Genomic DNA, 20454 nt, shown 5'->3' with positions numbered 1-20454 from the left:
TCATACCAGGGACGGACTCATCAACCTAGATTGCAGCTATAACCTCTGCAAGGCATGAAACCAGCATTGAGTCTAATTTAAAAGACGCTCAGTAAAGATAACAAATGGGTGACCAGGGCGGATGAGGCAATTACACCGACGCCACCACAGATGCCAGCATCTCAGCGATTGTCCATGTGCAGCCGCGCACCGCGGAGAAAACGCCTCGCAGGGGGAGGGGATTTAAGATGGCCACCCGTTCTCATGAGCTCAGTTCGTCAGCGCACCTGATGATGGCAACATGTCTGATCGCTGAAATATTTTGCCCGTTGGACACTATGGAGCAGCAGTACATCAGCTGACTGTTCGAGCAAGAAATACGCTTGGAGAATCTGAAGAATCAGACTGAAAAATTATCAATATCTTTAGTGCACAAAAACATACCTAAGTAAAATAGATACCTCACCGTATATGTGGGATCTGAGGAAGTGACACTATCCTAAGACAACAGAGGCTGGCTGTTTGAAATACCCTCAATCACTATTAACTGCAACTACTCGGTAGCGCTGATTGAAATGGCATGAAAGCTCTGCCATCAATAAAACCAGTCCATGAGCAGCACTACAGCTGAGTAAGGCTTGGTAGAGTACATGATGTGGAACATACCTTCTAAAGCAAAAGGACATGTATAAACAGGTATTTACAAGCCATCATCATGGATGCAACTTGTATTTTCCAAATGCAAAGGGAGTCATGTAACAGGTCATACAGATAGAGAATTATACAACTAAAACAATGGTGCCTTTCATTAGGGCATAGCTTTATTCATTCTCAAGTTATGGCTGATGTCTCTTCCTTAAAGGTGATGTGAAAGCTGACGGCATTAACACAAGCTGCATCTACTGAGATCATCCTGATATCAGGAGAAAGAATGACCCACTATTATTGCAGAAGATTTCAGGCACACCACCCTGCCAGACGATTTATCACCCACAGTGCAGAGGTGAAACTTCCCTCAGAATTTTCTGAAACTGGCTCTACCACAGAAAAATAGAAAGCTATGTGATCGAAAATAGCTGTGCATGAAGCAACATCCATAAATATATTGACATCAATTCAATATGAGTCCAGAGCGCATTATTCACTGCATCTTGTTGGACATTGGCATCAGCCATACATCAATCTACATCTACATCTACATTTATACTCTGCAAGCCATCCAAAGGTGTGTGGCAGAGGGCACTTTACGTGCCACTGTCATTACCTCCCTTTCCTGTTCCAGTTGCGAATGGTTCGCGGGAAGAACGACTGCCAGAAAGCCTCCGTGTGTGCTCGAATCTCTCTAATTTTACATTCGTGATCTCCTCGGGAGGTATAAGTAGGGGGTAGCAATATATTCGATAACTAATCCTTCGATAACTAATCCAGAAACGCACCCTCTCGAAACCTGGACAGCAAGCTACACCACGATGCAGAGTGCCTCTCTTGCACAGTCTGCCACTTCAGTTTGCTAAACCTCTCCATAACGCTATCACGCTTACCAAATAACCCTGTGATGAAACGCACCACTCTTCTTTGGATCTTCTCTATCTCCTCTGTCAACCCGACATGGTATGGATCCCACACTGATGAGCAATACTCAAGTATAGGTCGAACGAGTGTTTTGTAAGCCACCTCCTTTGTTGATGGATTAAATTTTCTAAGGACTCTCCCAATGAATCTCAACCTGGCAACAGCCTTAACAACAATTAATTTTATATGATCATTCCACTTCTAATCGTTCCGTACACTTACTCCCAGATATTTTACAAAGTAACTGCTACCAGCATTTGTTCCGCTATCATATAATCATACAATAGAGGATCCTTCTTTCGCAGTACATTACATTTGTCTATGTTAAGGGTCAGTTGCCACTCCCTGCACCAAGTGCCTATCCACTGCAGATCTTCTTGCATTTCGCTGCAATTTTCTGATGCTGCAACTTCTCTGTATAATACAGCATCATCCACGAAAAGCCGCATGGAACTTCCAACACTATGTACTAGATCATTTATGTACATTGTGAAAAGCAATGGTCCCATAACACTCCCTTGCGGCATGGCAGAGGTTACTTTAACGTCTGTAGACATCTCTCCATTGAGAACAACATGCTGTGTTCTGTTTGCTAAAAACTCTTCAATCCAGCCACACAGCTGGTCTGATATTCCATAGGCTCTTTCTTTGTTTATCAGGTGACAATGCGGAACTATATCGAACGCCTTCTGGAAGTCAAGGAAAATGGCATCAACCTGGGAGCCTGTATCTAATATTTTCTGGGTCTCATGAACAAATTAAGTGAGTTAGGTCTCACACGATCACTGTTTCCAGAATCCATGTTGATTCTTACAGAGTAGATTCTGGGTTTCCAGAAATAACATGATATGCAAGCAAAAAAACATATTCTAAAATTCTACAACAGATTGATGTCAGAGATATAGGCCTATAGTTTTGCGCATCTGCTCGAAGACTGTTCTTGAAAACTGGAATTACCTGTCCTCTTTTCCAATCATTTGGAACCTACCGTTCCTCCAGAGACTTGCAGTACACGGCTGTTAGAAGGGGGCAAGTTCTTTTGCGTACTCTGTGTAGAATTGAACTGGTGTCCCGTCAGGTCCAGTGGACTTTCCTCTGTTGAGTGATTTCAGTTGCTTTTCTATTCCTTGGACACTTATTTTGATGTCAGCCATTTTTTCGTTGGTGCGAGGATTTAGAGAAGGAACTGCAGTGCGGTCTTCCATTGTGAAACAACATTGGAAAAAGGTGTTTAGTATTTCAATCATGAGAATTATAACCACACATGAAAGTACTCTTACAAAATGCAAATGATACAACTCAACTGGACAATCCAGATCATCAGATTCAGTTTGCAGGATTGGTGACACACAACCTGGATGAAAACCATCACTTTCCCCACAACATATTGTTTACAGATCAAGCTAATTTCTACGAGATCAGAGGTAAATTAACAGAATCACAGATACTGGTCAGACATTCAGCCTAACTGGATGGATCCATCAAAGGGAGTTGGTGCATTAAAAGTGATAGTTTTGCACAGAATTTCATAAGGGCCTTCTTCATTCAGGGTACACTGACAGCAGCCCACTGTCTGCAGTTGTTAAGACTAAGATGTGCTGCCATCATTGCTGTCTGATCATGGCACATTTCCAACTTCTCTTCAACACAATGGTGCTTGTTCTCTTTATGAGCTGACTGTTCAGCATAACTAGGTATTCAGTTTCCCCAGAGATGGATATATTGTAGCGTCTGTCAAGTAGCCACCACATTCCCCAGATTTAAGTCCATTAGATTTCTATCTGTGGGGACTTGGGAAGGCAACTGTGTATGCAGCGAAGATCAGAAATCTTAACGCCTCAGGGAGTCAATTATTGATGCTTTTCTCACACAGGGTGTATAAGCCACAAGGAAAAAAATTCCCAGATTTTTCCTGGATTTCCCGGTTAAAAATACACTTTTTCCCAGGTGAAAACATGGGCATTCCGTGTTAAGTGACAGTATATTTTCTCTTATCAATCTTTTGAATGGTTATGGTTTTATACACGGGCTTAGAATTTCCCAGCACTTTAGAAAACGAAACTCAGGGAAAAAGACATGTTTTGGAAATATCTTTGATATGTAGCAATATGTACACTGTGTATTTTCGTATTACAAAAGTGTACATTGGAATTCCACTAAACACCGCATGTTACTTCCCGAATCATTGAAACTGAGATAGCGATGTGCATTTGTAAGCCAGCCATAGCTCATGTCACGTAATCTCGTCAGCCGATGGCAGGGGACATTCAGAGCATAGGACATGTGATGTAGTCAGCCAACAGCAAAATCACTGTTAAGTAGCACAAACACACAAACAGGGAAAGTTAATAGTTGAAATTAATATACATAGTGTTGCTACAATAAAAGCAAAGCTTTCACATATAATATTGGTCTCTAAGGTTAATAAGCTGCAAGAGAAATTAAGCTTTTGTATATAATTTTGATCTTTTTTGCATGTGTTAAACTTAAGATATATCACACAAATGTGCCAGTAAAATTTTTAATAATGACATAAATGTCTGATCTTCAGGGTTCGAAATTCTTCTAAATGGCTCATCATCAAAGAGTTGATTTTTAAATGAGAGTCAAACGCTCTGAGATTTAATAAATTCATGGTACATTCTCACATATAGTTCAACTTATGTAAAAGGATATTTATCTTGAAAGTAACACTTTTCAAACCACCATTCACAATATTTTCCCGCGACCTGTTAGAAATAGGTTCGTTTTAGCAGTTTCCAGAGAGCGCAGGTAACAGGCAACTCCACGCTTGCGCAAGTATCATGATGTAGAAAGCCTGTATGTACGTACATGTAAAATATTAAAAGATCATACATTATGTCATAAAAGAAACAAGACATCAGAGGATACTCCAAGAGCTTCGGAATTTTCTGAACCGTACTAAAATGTGCACATTTAAAGCGCATACTTAAGTGCACATTCGTATGTCCAGGTTCCCAATGAAGTAGATCTCGACCTGATATTAAGCTTTTCAGTGTGGTTTTCAGGATGTAAATTTTCTTTGAGCACCAGTACTGTATTATATCATGTTTGGTTCTTTATTATGGCAAAATGTCATATGAGCTAGAAGATGAAAATGTGCACTTGAAATGCAGCGAACAGTTGAAACTAGTCAGTAGTATGGAATCAAACATTTAGTTTCAAATACATTGACTGCCTCTGCGGAACAAATTTCTTCAGTAGACAGAGACATCACGCATTCAAAAATCAACTTATGATTCATTCAGAAATCAAGTTAAAACATGTTCAAAAATGTTCAAGAACCAACAGGGATGCATTTCAAAATCATATGAATAATCGATAGACAAACGTGCACTGGATGCTAGGCGCTTTGTGAAACAAGTTCTTTTCCTCAAGAACACGAATTTGGCAGTCCCTTTTCCCGTTAGCATCTAGCTGCTTGCTGCGACTGCTTGCACAGCCAACAGCCACATTCCTATAGCCAGAAGCAGGAGAATCTACAACTCAAACACGACTCAACTGCGCATGCGCGTGAGCCCGCTCGTAACTATAAAACCAAATCTAATGTAAACAGTTGTGACTTCACACTCATCAGAGGCAATTTGTTGTTATGAAGCATTGCATAGTCTTCCTAAAGCCTTTGACATATTTTGCTGTTGGCAGACGCTTACATGAACACTGTGTGTCGTTGTTGTATATGGCGCATTTCTTTTGCAATTTAAGGTATTTCCATTTTTCTCTCATTTATGTTTTATTGTTGAAGTATTATTTTGCAGTAGTGGGATACAGTAATATCCTTTGTTAGAGTATCGGTTCTTACCAGTCAAAATTACAAAAATTCCCAGAATTCTAAAAAATTCCTGGCTTTTTCCCGGTTTTCTCCCAGATGAAAAAATTCCAGGGTTTTTCCCGGACCTCCCGGTTGCCCCAGGGCATACACATCCTGCTCACACTTCAGCAAATGTGGTGATTAAAATCAATGGTGAATGGGTGGAGCAGATAACAACCACTTTTTAACATCCTAGACAACACATCAAATATATTCTGCAGCCTTTATGTGATATCGCCTTCATTTGCCTTGTTTGCACAAAATACAACATAAAATGAGCATCAGAAAAGCTGTGCTCAAATGGAAGACTCCAATTTTTCTTTGTGTAATTCTCTATCTGTTAGATGTGGAACATGACTCCCTTTCCAATTGAAAATTTTGAGTTTCATTCAAGATGGCAGCTTCTAAAATGGTAATCATGTTTGTACTTTAGCCACATAGGTTTACCATAGCCATATAGATTTTCCACCACTCCCATCTTAAACCATTGGACATTAAATTTATGTTTATCCACCTGTTCTTTGTTTTAGAATGCTGATGCACACCTATAGACCACCTTGCAGGTTAATGGCACTCTACATTACAGGCAGACTCAGTCTAATGAGATAATGTCAAACAATGGAAAAACGAGGATGAATGTAACAATATAATGAGAAGGATAGTTGCTACTCACCATATAGTGGAGGTTCTGATTTGCAGAAAGGCAAAAAAGGTTGTCACACAATTAGCTTTCAGCCAACAAGGCCTTTGTCAAAATTAGACAACATACACACACTCACACAACTGCAACTCACACACACAGGACCACAATCTCTGGCTGGTGGAACCAGACTGTGAGCAGCAGGGCATTATGGGAGAGGCGACTGGGCAGGGTTAAGGAGGAGGCTGGGGTGGGGAGGGATAGCAAGATAGGGGAGGGGTACAGTAAAGTGTTGCTGGGAGCGTGCAGGGACGAAGTGGAGAGTGGGGCAGTTAGGTGCAATCAGGAGGTTAGGCAGAGGGTGGGGCAGAGAGGAGGGAGTTGCAGAAAAGGAGAGAAGTAAAAAGACTGGGTGTGTTGGTGGAATAGAGGGCTGTGTAGTGCTGGAATGGGAACAGGGAAGGGGCTAGATGGATAAGGACAATGACTAATGAAGGTGGGGACCAGGAGGGTTACAGGAACGCAAGATATATTGCAAGGAGAGTCTCCCCCCCCCCCCCCCCCCCCCCCCCTCCTGCACAGTTCAGAAAAAGCTGACGATTTAAATATTTATGAAATACAACTTTTATGTATCACTGAACTTGCTGATCTGTGGGTAGGACACTAAGTGTCTAGAGTCTAGAGTAGTGCAGTGAACGTGGAATGTGATGCAAGTATCCATGATGAGCTGTATTGAATATTGGTTTTTGTAATTTACTTCTTTAAGCTACAGAAAGTGTTTTGGATGATGTTAAGTGAAAGAATTTGACATACAGCAAAAATCTGCCTCATTCTATTATTTCACAGTGCATATATCCAGCCAACAACCCATTTTTTCATAGAAGCGAGATCATCAAATCAGACAACCTGTCAAAGAAAAATTCTACATCAATGAGAATAAAAGTTAAGTAACTTCTATTGTTTTTAACAGCAACCCATTATCATGCAAATGGGCGCAATGCGGGTAAATACCTATATTTGGAAACATTTGTTGGTTGTTTAATACCTGAAGCCAACAGCGCAAGAAAGGAGGCTTATTAAAGGGGTGTGCCAGGTGAGGCAGGCTGAAACAGCAAGAGGGTAGGAGAAGCAGCAGCAAATGTGTAGTGATTCTTGCATGTTCATTTGTGCTATTATAAAAAATATTTTTATGCAAATAAGGCAAAACCGTATTTCCTGCTCTGTCGATTTTTGACAGCAATATCAAAAGAAAACTTTGATGATATCGTTTGGGTCAGCAAAACACGGGTAAATGCAAGCTAGTCACTGAGCACAGGCTGGACAGATGATTCAGTAACTGGCACCATGTCATAACGCACTGGAAAAGGTAACAGGCACATTCTTCTCAATGGAGACAAATCAGCTGGGTTTGTGAAAAACTGTATGTTGTTGTTTTTGATGGAAAAACAGATGATTAGTATGAACAATGAATGGAGACATAGTTTTCAACAGTGGTTTAAGGGCTCACTTTTTACAGACTTGAGGAAACTTTCAATGGTAGTTAAGGACAACACCTCATATTGTTCAAATATTCTTGATAAGACACCTATGGTGGCTTCCAGAAAACAAGACATTATAAACTGGTGACAACAAAAACACATTTCCAAACCAGATGACTGTAGAAAGCGTGAATTACTGGGTCTCAAGGCTGAGAATAAATCACCTTATGGCCATATGGTCCTAAGACTGCCACCATGGCACAGCCACTTCAGTTCCACTGAACTCATATGGGTGTTAAAGGTTATGTGGCAAGCAACAACAAAAAATTGCATTGTCAGAAGTGGAAAGATTGACAAAAAATGCTATAAACCGAACTTTATTGTCAGATTGGCATAAGGTTGCAAGATACACGAAGGTTAAATATGGGAGTATGGGAGAATGAATGTGTAGTGGAAAATAACATTGAAAAACTTGTTACTTCATTAAATTCTGACAGCATTTCTGTGGCCACACAGACGATTGTGAAGGTATAAGTGGCATTTAACAGTACAGCATTTCCTAACATTCACTTACGTTCACTCCTTACAGTTTCCTCCTGTGAATTAGACAATTTGTTATTTTGTTACTGAACGTTCATCTTGTAGTTGTTAATCACCTACAGTTTGTAGTTATGGTATCTCATGCAGTGCCATCTGTACAGCAGCAGTGGCACCTACTGTGCCCTCCCCAATACCTACAAAGATGTTGGCAACAGTCTGTAAGTACACTATTTGTTCCTTATCTGGTGCACGTGAATGTCACAATCACATGAGAATGACATGTTGTGTATGATCTGGAAGCTCTGCTCCCCACCACAGCTATCTGTCAATCACAAAGTAATTTCAGAGTATAATAGCAGATGGATTTATACAAACAAAATTTCAGTATTCTGTCACTTCACTTATTTAAATACGCTTATAGCATGATGCCTGAAAATTTATGCCAAACTGGGACTCCTGGTCTGGATTTCCTACTTATCATGAGTCTTTACCATTGGTCTATCTGAGCACACATATGGTTTTGAACACTACTACCAAAGCTTATGCCATATGTCATATGGGAACATTATCATTGTAGGGAATTGGTTTGGTGGAGGACCATGGCTTACTCTGCATGACATATTCGTAGTTAAATAGTTAGTTACACATTCCATAGATCAAATGAACAATTCTTTTATTGAAATGATACTTAATGAGCCAGTTTACAGGTTTACTGTTAACTTTACTGGACCTATTATTTTTAGTCCTCCTCATGTAACTTCACTGAAAAATTAGGCATTTTTTTATACAGGCTATAAGTTTTTAAAGAAAAAAAATCATCTATGGAACAGAAGGTGTTGTCCATTGTCCAAGAGAAATGATTTTAGGTTAGATTCAAAACTTTCTTTTTTACCTGACAGACATTTTATGTTATTGGAAAAATTATCAAAATTTGTCATTGTTGCATACTGAACTCCATTCTGAGCCACTGACAGCTTTAATAATGTGCAATTAGGTCATTTTTTTCCTCTAATGTAGTAAGTATGGACATCACTATTCTTCTCAAACTATGATGGATTATTTATGACAAATTTCATCAGCAAATATATGAAATGTGATGGCCCAGTTGAAAATTACCTAACTCTTAGAACAGTTGCCTGAGTGATGGACATGGGCTGAACACCACATAGTGTTTCTACTGCTCACTTTCGTGCAATCAATATTTCTTTTTTTAAGTGGTGAATTAAATGAGAAAATTATATCATAAAACATTATTGAGTGGCTATATGCAAAGATATAAGAGGGCTGATTTGTTTGCTTATAAGACCAACAGTTATATGAAAAGCAAAAGTAGCTGAATTTCATTGTTTGAGCAATTCAAGTTTTCATCAATATGAACTACCACAAATCTGGAGCACTGTACACTGTTTACTGACTCCTATTCATGCGCTACATCAATTGTCAGTATGACTGTTTGTTGTATAAAACTGAGTATAGTAGTTTCTCAATATTAAGGGAGCCCAGTTACCAAGAACCACTTAATAATTGTTTGAGAAACACCATTAACAATATTATCTTCTGTTGTGCTCTCTCTAATGGAATGTACTATAACATTGGTAACGTCTGCAAAAAATAGCAATTCTGCCTATTGAATATTAAGTGGAAGGTCATTCACACAACTGAACCTTGTGGGAGTCCCTTCATGCTTTCTCATCAGTAACTAAAATTTTCTTTCCTTTCAACATGGTTTGAATTATTCAGCATAATTTTTTGAATTCTGTTCGTAAAGTATGATTCAAACCTGTAGTGTGTAAAACCATCAATTCCATTTGTAAAATTTGGTGAGAGAATTATAAATAGCTTGCTCAGTTTTGCAACCCTTCTGGATATGCTAAGTAAATTGTTTCTACTTAAATGTGAAATTACTCAAGTAAATTACTTTTTCAAATACTTTGGAAAGAAGAAATCAGTAAGGAAATTGGATGATAATTATTTAAGTCTTTCTTTCCATCTTTCTTATGAAGAGTTTTAGTAACTACAAATTTTAATCTGTCTGTAAAAGTTCTCTGTGCCTGCAGTGACCCATGTAAGATTCCACACTGGCAAACCAGTTGCACAGCTGTATGGCGTGCTACAGAAGCTGCAAGATGCCAGCACCGGTCGAGGCCCCCACACCCGGATGTGCACTACCTCTCTGTAGTGCGCACTACTAGCCGTCCGATGGTTTAGAGTTGGGTTCAGGCAGCCTCACTCTGTCATATATTTACTTTCAACTGATGTGTCTTAGACTAGTAAGGCAGCCATTCTATGGCAAGTGTTTTTCTGTACCAATATTCTTGAAGTATACATTGTTGTGTTCATTATTATCTGCATGTTCTTGCAGTCAGAACACAATGGCAATGAGTAGAGTCACTTTTCATGTGTTTTGTTGTGGAGTTGCTTTTCACATTGGGTTGTGACATTTTTCTTGTTGTGACATGGAAGCTCTGCTTCAAATGTTGGTGCAACAGGAGACAGAAATTCTTACAGTCATGTGACAGGCTGTGCCGACATTGTTCTCTCCACTTTCATCTCCGGCTATGTTTCCTTGTCCATTCCAGCTATCTGACGAGGCGGCAGAAGACTCGGATGTGTACGAACACTGCTTATGGCAACATTTCCATGTCTTCTACACGAGGATGTGGAGGTATGCTGGGCACTGTTTTTGTCATGGATTTCTCACACCTTGTACCATGTGTTGTGGCAGTTGGCCCCACTATAGAAACCTGTTTCATTGACTTTGGACAATTTGTGCTCATTGTTGTCTTCCTACTATCACCACTGCACACACATTGTGGCTGCTAGTGCTGAATTCTACCAATGCAAGAAACAGCCCCATCATTCTTAACATGCCTGGGCTGTGACTCTCCATGACCTTAAGTCGCAAGTGCCATTTTGTGGATTATGTGCTTCGAGATATTATAGTCCGCTTCACTCTGGAAAAGAAACCTCACAATGCAGTTACATATGCTGAGTGCAATGGATGTTCCTGCACAACATGTGAGAAAGTAGAAACAATGTGTAACGGTTCTGTGCACTCATAGACCCGTGTAAAGTAAAATGTGCCTTGCACCTGCAGAGAATATTCCCTGACCACAAGTCATTGATTTCCATGCCTCCCAAAAAACAAAGGGCAAAGTCTTGGTATTGCAGCCAACTAGGGGCTTTATTTGATGCACATTCTGAATTCTGCAAGGTTACTAGTATAAAGTGCACCACAAAATTTTTTGACCTGTTGACCAGGGGAGAGACAATTCCCTTGACAAAGCTCGAGCAGAATTTGAGGCATGTGCTGCAAGATTCACTATAACTACAGCAACTTCTTCAACAAATGCCATGGGAATGGGCTGCCTCCCTCTTCCTGCTGCACCTCCTAATTTATCTGCTTCTTCAAATTCCTTGATCATATTCTTTAGCCCATTTATAGACATGGGGGCTCTTGCTGCCAAAACAATTTTATCAGCAGTGTACAATCTTTTTCCTCAATAGCCATTGTTTTTCGTACAGAAAACCTCAACCTTCTTAACATTTTACACCAACAGTCACTTTACAAAAAAAAAAAAAAAAAAAAAAAAAAAAAAAATCCAACTCACACTGCCAAGCAACAGACAGCACACTGATGTCAAAACAAGAACCGTTTTACATTCTGACTGTTTACAGTGTCTTCTTTTCACCTGGTGGCAGAAAGTGGAACAATTTTTTTAAAGCATACCCCATGAGCGCACCAATTAATGAACATATCTCCCATGTTTCAACATTCTGCTCATCTACCTTGTTTTTCAGCCCCCTAATGTTCTATTACCCAGATATGACAGAAGCCAAGTGTGTGAGCTGTGCTTGTGTGAATGTGTGTTTTCTACTACTGACAAAGGATGCAGTGCAAAAGCTGAACATTTCTACCACTCTTTTTCATTGTGCTTGTCTGTGATTCAAGACCTCCCCTGTGAGATGAGCAGCAGACATATGTTCTGTACTGTTGAGACTCTAGGCTTTAGTAAGGCATGGCAATTACAGCCAAACTACCAAGTCATGACAGACTTCATTTCGAGTTGTAAAGAACTACTAATCAGTATTTCAGCAGTTGCACAACTTGGACAAATTGAAAATACCAACGAATTAAGAAAAAGGGCCCTGGCATTAATGAGATGATATATGTTGTATATGAGATGATATATGTCGTATCTATTCAAATCACTTTTTTTGAAAATCACTACCTGTTGGGATTGGCCGAACAACCAGTATAAACACTGTGTGGGTGTTGCCAGATAACTGAAAAAAAAAACAGATTTTTTTGGTGATAACAAGAGCAGCATAACAGAGAAATGGTTCAACATGTTGTCCTATAGATGGCAGGCCACTGATAAATCTCAAGCTGGATCACTCAGTGTCAAACGGTATTAAACTTTATTATTTGGAACTTATGTTAGTTGGCTTGATGCCAATGGTCTTACCACTATTGAACACTGCCTTTCCCAATGCCCTTCAGACTCTAAACCCACAACCTCATTCCTCACACAACTCTATTCTAACCCACAATTACTTCTCCTCTGAAGGTAGGGTATACAAACAAATCTGTGGCATGGGCATGGGCACCCACATTGCACCCTCCTGTGCCAACCTGTTTATGGGCCATCTAGAGGAAACCTTCCTTGCTTCTCAAAATGCCAAACCCCTTTCTGGTTCAGGTTCAATGATGACATTTTCATGATCTGGACTCAGGACCAAGACACCCCATCTTCATTCCGTCATAGCCTCAACACCTTCTCTCCCATCTGCTTCATCTGGTCCTCCTCAAACAACTGAGCCATCTTTCTGGATGCTGACCCCCTTATCTCTGATAGCTCCATCTGCCACACCTCTGTCCACATTAAACCCAATAACCACCATCAGTGTCTGCATTTAGACAGCTGTCACCCCTTTCAAACCAAAAAAATCTCTCCCATATAGCCCAGCCACATGGGGATGGTGTTCGTGCAGTGACATGAACTCCCTTGCCCAGTACACTGAGGATCGCATCTAGGCCTTCACAGACAGGCACTATCCCCCGACTTAGTCCGCAAATAGATCTCCTGTGTCATTTCCCCCTCATACTCCCAATATTCCCACAACCTCTAAGAACCAAAGGAGTGCCCCTAAATCACCCAATACCAGCAGGGACTGGAACAACTGAACCACTTCCTTTGCCAGTGCTTTTGTTACCTATTGTCAGGCCCTGAAAAGAGGGACATCCAACCCACGATCCTTTGCAACCCTCCTAAACTGGTGTTCCATGGCCCACCCAACCTCCAGAACACTCCCAATCCCAACCTCTTGCCACAAGGATCAAGTCCCTGTCAAAGACCCTGGTCCAAGATCTGCCAAATCCACCCACTCAGCATTTCCTATTCCAGTCCTGTCAAGTTTCTCCTATCCCATCAGGGGCCTGGCCCCCAGAGAAAGCACCCATGTCATATACCAGCTCTCCTGCAATCATTACACAGCTTTTTTAAATATTTGTATGACTATCAACCAGCTATCCACCAGGATGAATGGCCACTGCCAAACTGTGGTCAAGAGCAAAGTAGACCACCCTGTGACACAACTTGCAGATGTGTACAACATACTTGATTTCAGTGGCTGCTCCACTACCCAAGCCATGTGGATCCTCCTTTCCACCACCAGCTTTTCTGAACTGCACAGATGGCAATTATCCTTACAACACATTCTGCGCCACCATAATTATCCTGTACTCAATCTACAGCAACATGCTTATCCACACCCTCCAACCAACAGTTTGCACCCCGTCTGTCCTATCACCTCCTCTCCATTCTCATCTCCCACACTCTTTGCTTGATGCCCTCTACCAATTCACCTGCCCGCCCATCTTTCCCTGCTCCTCTACTTTTTCATTTCGTTTTCCCCGCTTCCCTGCCCCACAATCTTCTGACGCAGTGTCTGTTTGCATTCTAATCCCTTAATCCCTACACACTCCACCAGACAGTACTCCTCTCTCCCCCACCTGTACACTGCTATTCCTTCCCCTTCCCCGCCCCCTCCAGATTGCTGCTTCCATCCCACATGATAGTTTCATTATAGCCTGAGCTGCCGGAGTTGGCAGTCGTGTGTGCATGAAATATGCATTTCAACTGTGCCTGCCTGCAACTTAATGTATCGTCCTTATGGTCAGTAGCAATCTACCTTTTCCTGCATTTTTGATATTCATTAACAAAAATAATGGATCTATTCTGGCAGACACAAAAATATCAGTAACAAACACATATTCAACAATATTATTGTCTTTGTTTTCAGTTAAACTGCTGAAGAACTGTTAAAACTATTAGAAGTAATACATCCCATTCAAAATCTTCTAAACATTGCAACACTGCAGAAGTTATTTGTGCTATCTTAGACAAAAAGTTGAGATCTAATTACAATTAATCACAAAACATGGCTGTACTAAAAATAAGACAAAATGCAAATGAGGTATTTCAGCCAGAAATAAGTTACATGATATTCTATATACTGGTTGACTTAGTTAAAGTATGAGTTCATTCACAACTTCAGTGATCTCTTCAACTCCTACCTTATAAAGCACTCAAAAGTAAGTGTTTCTTATTTATCTACACAAATAGTAGCAGTTTCCATATAAATGATCTGTGCTATAGACTGCATCCCAGTTAAAACGATGTACCAACATTTTGGCCAATATTGCAAGTAACTTTCATCAGGGTATGTAACACTACTGGGACAAAGGATATTAAATGTACTGTCTTCGCTCCTCCACCTATAAATTCTTTTACTTACAATGACAAAGATGCCAACTTTTAAGAAAGCCAATTAGTAATGTAAACAGATAGGGGCATGGAGCGTACTGTTAGGTAGGGTTTTGGAACATGTACTGTATTCGAACATTATGAAGTACCTCGAAGAAAACGATTTATTGACATGTAGTCAGCACAGATTAAAAAAATATTGTTCTTGCGAAACACAACTATCCCTTTATACTAATGAAGTAATGAGTGCTATTGACAGGGAACGTCAAATTGATTATATATTTTTAGATTTCCAGAAGGCTTTCGACACCAATCCTTGCAAGCGTCTTCTAACTAAACTGCGTGCCTATGGAATATTACCTCAGCTGTGTGACTGGATTTGATTTCCCGTCAGAAAGATCACAGTTCATAGTAATAGATGCAAATTCATCGAGTAAAACAGAAATAATATCCAGCGTTCCCCAACGAAGTGTTATAGGCCTTCTATTGTTCCTGATCTATATTAACGACAGAGGAGACAATCTCAGTCTTAGATTGTTTGCAGATGATGCTGTTATTTACTATCTTGTAAAGTCATCAAATGACCAAAACGAAATGCAAAATGATTATTCATTGGCAGAACAGTTAGAAGGTGCAACAGGTCTACTAAAGTGACTGCTTACAACACGCTTATCCGCCCTATTCTGGAGTATTACTGTGCGGTGTGGGATCCGCATCAGATGGGACTGACGGATGACATTGAAAAAGTACAAAGAAGGGCAGCTTGTTTTGTGTTACTGCGAAGTAGGGAAGATAATGCCACAGGCATGATAAGTGAATTGGAGTGGCTATCATTGAAACAAAGGTGTTTTTCATTGCAACGGGATCTTCTAATGAAATTTCAATTACCAATTTTCTCCTCCAATTGTGAAAACATTCTGCTGGCACCCACGTACATAGGGAGAATTGATCATCATGATAAAATAAGAGAGATAAGGGCTCACACAGAAAAATTTAAGTGCTCGTTTTTCCAGCGCACCGTTCAAGAGTGGAGCGGTAAAGCAACAGCTTGAAGGTGGCTCATTGAACCCTCTGCCAGGTACTTTATAGTGAATAGCAGAGTAATCATGTAGATGTAAATGCAAATATGTTGATGCGCTGCTAAATCATACATTAGCAATTCTGAAGGAATTTTCCTCATCAAGTGTTTGTAACAATTGCCTGTTTCACCACGTGCAATGGAAAAATCCCTGCTATACACACAACAAAACACATGTGAATCAGATTTGGGGGAGCACAATAAACAGAGACATGCTTTAGAGTATTCCTCCCTAAATTTCTGAACAATTCTTGGTTTCTTAACAGTGCCACTAGTCCCAGTACCGTCACCACATACATTTTGCTACACCAGAAATTGTTTATTTCAAAACCTTTTGAACATATTTCTTTGACACACACTTAGTACACACTAGAAGAGCATTCTATGTTAATTTGTATATGATAAATGCAATAAACGCTTGTTAATATGTCACATCACATGCATACACATTATTCATTAAACAGAGCTCGACTCCAATTTGTCGTTTTGCTTTTGTTGATGTTCATCTTATATCCTCCTTTCAAGACACTATCCATTCCGTTCAACTGCTCTTCCAAGTTCTTTGCTGTCTCTGACAGAATTAAAATGTCATCGGCGAACCTCAAAGTTTTTATTTCTCCTCCATGGATTTTAATACCTACTCCAAATTTTTCTTTTGTTTCCTTCACTGCTTGCTCAATATACAGATTGTAAGGAAATAAAACTCACAAGAATTCAGGCACAATGCACTCACAAAAGAAACTTGCCAATAATGCACTACATCACACAAACCCCATCAGCAAGCAAGGAAATTCTCAGCAGCTAAAGACAATGGGGCATGTCTTGCCAACTTTCCTCTAATCATTCGTGTCACTCTCATTAGGTGTTGGCACTTATGTTATGGTATTCTAGTGTACTATAACAAGATATTTAAAAATTTAGAATGCCTCTCCAACAGCTGATAGATTTGTCAATACCTTCCAAAACAATACTATTATATATTGATTAATGACACATCAAAGCATAATAAAGATATACAGAGACAGGGATTCGATAGTGAAGGTTCAGCCACTTGTGGATTCCCTTTCATTGTAAGAAAATCATGTGGAAGTTGGTAGAACATGCTTAGGCCAAAAAAATGGACCCTTTGGGAGGCCCTGAAGACTGAAGACCTGTACCCCACAGAAACCATGCCTGCAAAACACTGCTACACTCAAAAAACCAACAGCAGCGATCCAAATTAGGTGCAGCCTTAAAGCTAGTTACTGTCTGTTCAAAAAATATGACTCAATATCAACAGTTACAAAAATGTTGACTGTCAGTATTTAAATCCATGTCGAAGTATTCAAAATGCTGATAACATTCTGTAATTTATCATCATAAATATATTTAAATATATATTTTTTGTCAGCTCTGCCTCAGAGTCCTTAACTAAGAGCCATGCATGGTCATAAATGATATTATCAGCAAGCTATCTGCATACTCATGACACCAATGGTGTATATATATATAAGTCTAGTGGAAATGACAGCATCATCTACAGAGGACTGGACTTCTGCACACCAGGTCCATAAAAGGTTCTTGCACCAAAAGCACAACAAACCTGACAAAATATTGGGGCATATTTTGGAACAAAATATTATTATTATTAAAATTTACTTAAGTCAGAATCCTCCTCTGCAAAGTGAACATTTTATTAACCACAATACTACACCATCATTGTAAAAAATAAAAAAAATAAAACACACACACACACACACACACACACACACACACACACAATGGCCTCAGTCTTAAATGACTGCTTCAAAAAAAATTTAGAGTACAGTTTAGTTTTCTTACCCAAACTGAGACCTGCGAAATTGAAGTTGAAGTCATCATCAATACTGGGAATGTGGTCCACTTGCAGCTGTAATTTACACCCTGCGCAAGCACCATTTTTATGGCAAAATTCAATAAGTTTCCTCCAACACTTATCATGTTGAAGTACATCAGGATTTCCGATAACAATTAGCAGAGCTTTTGGACGAGTCACAGCCACATTGAATCTCTGTAATTAAACAGTTTCTTGTTAGTACCTATCTTTTATTGCCATCATAATCATTTGTTCATACAAATTCAATGTGCTATGCACAATACCTGCTAGAGGAAATTACAAATAATTTTTGGCTATCACTTTTTTGTCTAACGCATCAGTAAATATTATAATGAAGCTCTCATTAAACATGGCCATTATATAGTGTTGAAAAATAAAAACAGTAACAGTTTATACTAAATCTGATTAAAAACGAGACACATGATTAAACAAATAAACTGTTGGAGTAACATTTCTATCACTTTAACTGAATTTTACACCAGTGCTTGGCAGAACTTGATAATATTAGATAGGAAAACATTTCCTAATGTTCTGCAAAATTATATGTATTTGGTCATGAACTGGCTCTTTCTATTACTTTTTCTTAACAACTGATTTTTGTCAACTTACTAGGTATAGCTCTGCCCTTTTGTACATTACATTAGTCGTATTCAACAGATCCACAGAAAGTGGTTTCTGGATGTGGAAAAGAAGTTAAGGATGTGCATTTAATTTAATTGCATGAAATTACATTACATTGCTATATTACAGTGTTAATTCTAACTACGAATTAACCAAAAACATAAAACTGAAGAGTTTTTATGAAGCTATTCTTCAACAGAATAGAATGAGATGCCCAAAAGTGCTGAAATTCAATCTTACACTTCACTACATTATCTAAGTGACATTTAATGTGCTCTCCTAGGTTGTCTGATATTAGTACACCTTGATATCTTTGTAGAGTTGTTTTTGGTCCTAGTGTTACACTCTACATCTACATCTACATTCTGCAACCCACTGTGAAATGCAGGGCAGAGAGTACGTCCCATAATACCTGTTATCACGGCTTTTTCCCATTCCATTCACATATGGACTGCACGAAGATTGATTGCTTAAATGCCTCTGTGCATCCTGCAATTAGTTTAATCTTGTCATCGCAATCTTATCGGAAAGATATACAGGAGTCAGTAATATATTCCATGATACATCACTGAAAGTGTGCCTGCTTAGCTGGGTGGTAACATGTTTGCCTAACATGCAGCAGGCCCGGGTTCAATTCCTGGCCAGGTTGGGGAGTTTATCTGATCGTGGACTGGGTATTGTGTTGTCATCATCCTTCATCATCATCAATGGCATGCAAGTTGCACACTTGCAACTCGGCGGCCTAACTTCCCAGAATTGAGCCTCCCGGTCAACAATGCCACATGATCATTTCACTTTCTTACAAAATTTGAAATGGTTTTAGAAACTTTGTAAGTAGGTTTTCACAGGTTTTCATACTTTCCATTATTCTTTGTGAAAAGAGAAATTACATAAAGACAAAGAAGAGTAACGAATATATGCACCGTGAAGTAGTTGTCAAAATATCAAGTTTTTTGATGAGGTCTCTGCATTATGTTCTTGAATTAACATGAGATATAATTCTTTCAGCATGCTTCTATGTTCTGAAAATTTATCCCTGTATCTTGAATTTACTCGGTAAAAGTTTTCATAACTCATTAGTGAATAGAAATATGTAGAATAAACTAGTTTCTTCATTTTTAAGTTGCCTTCAGCAGTAATCATGCGCACCGCAAACATAAATGAACCAAGATGCTTTATTAATTCTAGGCAGTGGATTTTCCAACTGAGGTTGTGATCTATCTGTAGTCCAAAAAATATCACATTTTCCACTTCTTGTATTTCATTGCTTGAGAAACAAAGATTTATTCAGTGTTCTAAATCAACCAGTTACTCATGGCAACACAAACACAGCAACTCACCTAAGAACTCCAGGGAAAGAAAAACCTCCATAGCAACACAGATATTATCATACATAAAGTAAAAAACAAAACAGTAATTTATACAACCTTCGATATTCTCCCACAATGCTCATATTTTATAATTGAAACAAATATTTAACTCAAGGCCATTTAATCTAAGTATTAATTGTTGATAATATCTTGAAAAATTTAGAGAGCTGCATTTTCCTTTCTGTTTATATAACAATCATCAATAATTCCCTTGCTCACACACTTTCTGACAGAACTGTATTTAATATTAATGTGTTTCATTATCTGATGCTCCCACCTTCCACACAAATGAGTACCAGAATCGCTGTCTTCAAGAAATCTTATTGGGTAGTTGACCTTAAGACCCATGACAGTCAACAGTTTAATTAACCAAACAATGAACTGCAGTTGTGGCCAAGGCTACATACTCAGCTTCAGTTGAAAATAAGGAAACATAGCTTTGACATTTGTCATTCAACAAACAGTATTTCCATGCACTTGCCAACGGAATCCTGATGTAGACTCCCTATCTTTTCCTCTGCCAAAATCTGTATCTGTCTAGCTCCTCTTCCATGGTGCAGACCAAAATTCAACAACCCTTTGATATTCTTAGCTCTCTTTTTTAAGTTTCTTGCAATGGCAGTCCATTGGTTTGCTTTCATATCAGATGAAATAATTTACTGCCATTCAAGTCTGGTCTTGTCACAAGCATAGCACATATCAAACAATGTATCAACTGA

The 20454-nt window shown here is 39.2% G+C and overlaps 1 protein-coding gene across 2 annotated transcripts in view; it reads right to left on the bottom strand.

Annotated features, from left to right (window-relative positions):
• LOC124804747 (putative helicase MOV-10) overlaps nt 1-20454 on the bottom strand; it is a 317343-nt gene that overhangs the window by 11312 nt on the left and 285577 nt on the right. For both annotated transcript variants that reach the window (XM_047265048.1, XM_047265049.1), the window contains exon 19: nt 17711-17918. In XM_047265048.1, coding sequence (XP_047121004.1) covers nt 17711-17918 — 208 coding nt within the window. The remainder of the gene's footprint in view (nt 1-17710; nt 17919-20454) is intronic.

The sequence above is a fragment of the Schistocerca piceifrons genome, chromosome 7 (assembly GCF_021461385.2).
Source record: "Schistocerca piceifrons isolate TAMUIC-IGC-003096 chromosome 7, iqSchPice1.1, whole genome shotgun sequence".
In the NCBI taxonomy this organism is placed as follows: domain Eukaryota; kingdom Metazoa; phylum Arthropoda; class Insecta; order Orthoptera; family Acrididae; genus Schistocerca; species Schistocerca piceifrons.
Note: the sequence above shows the minus strand (reverse complement) of the source record. Positions and strands in the feature narration are given on the sequence as shown.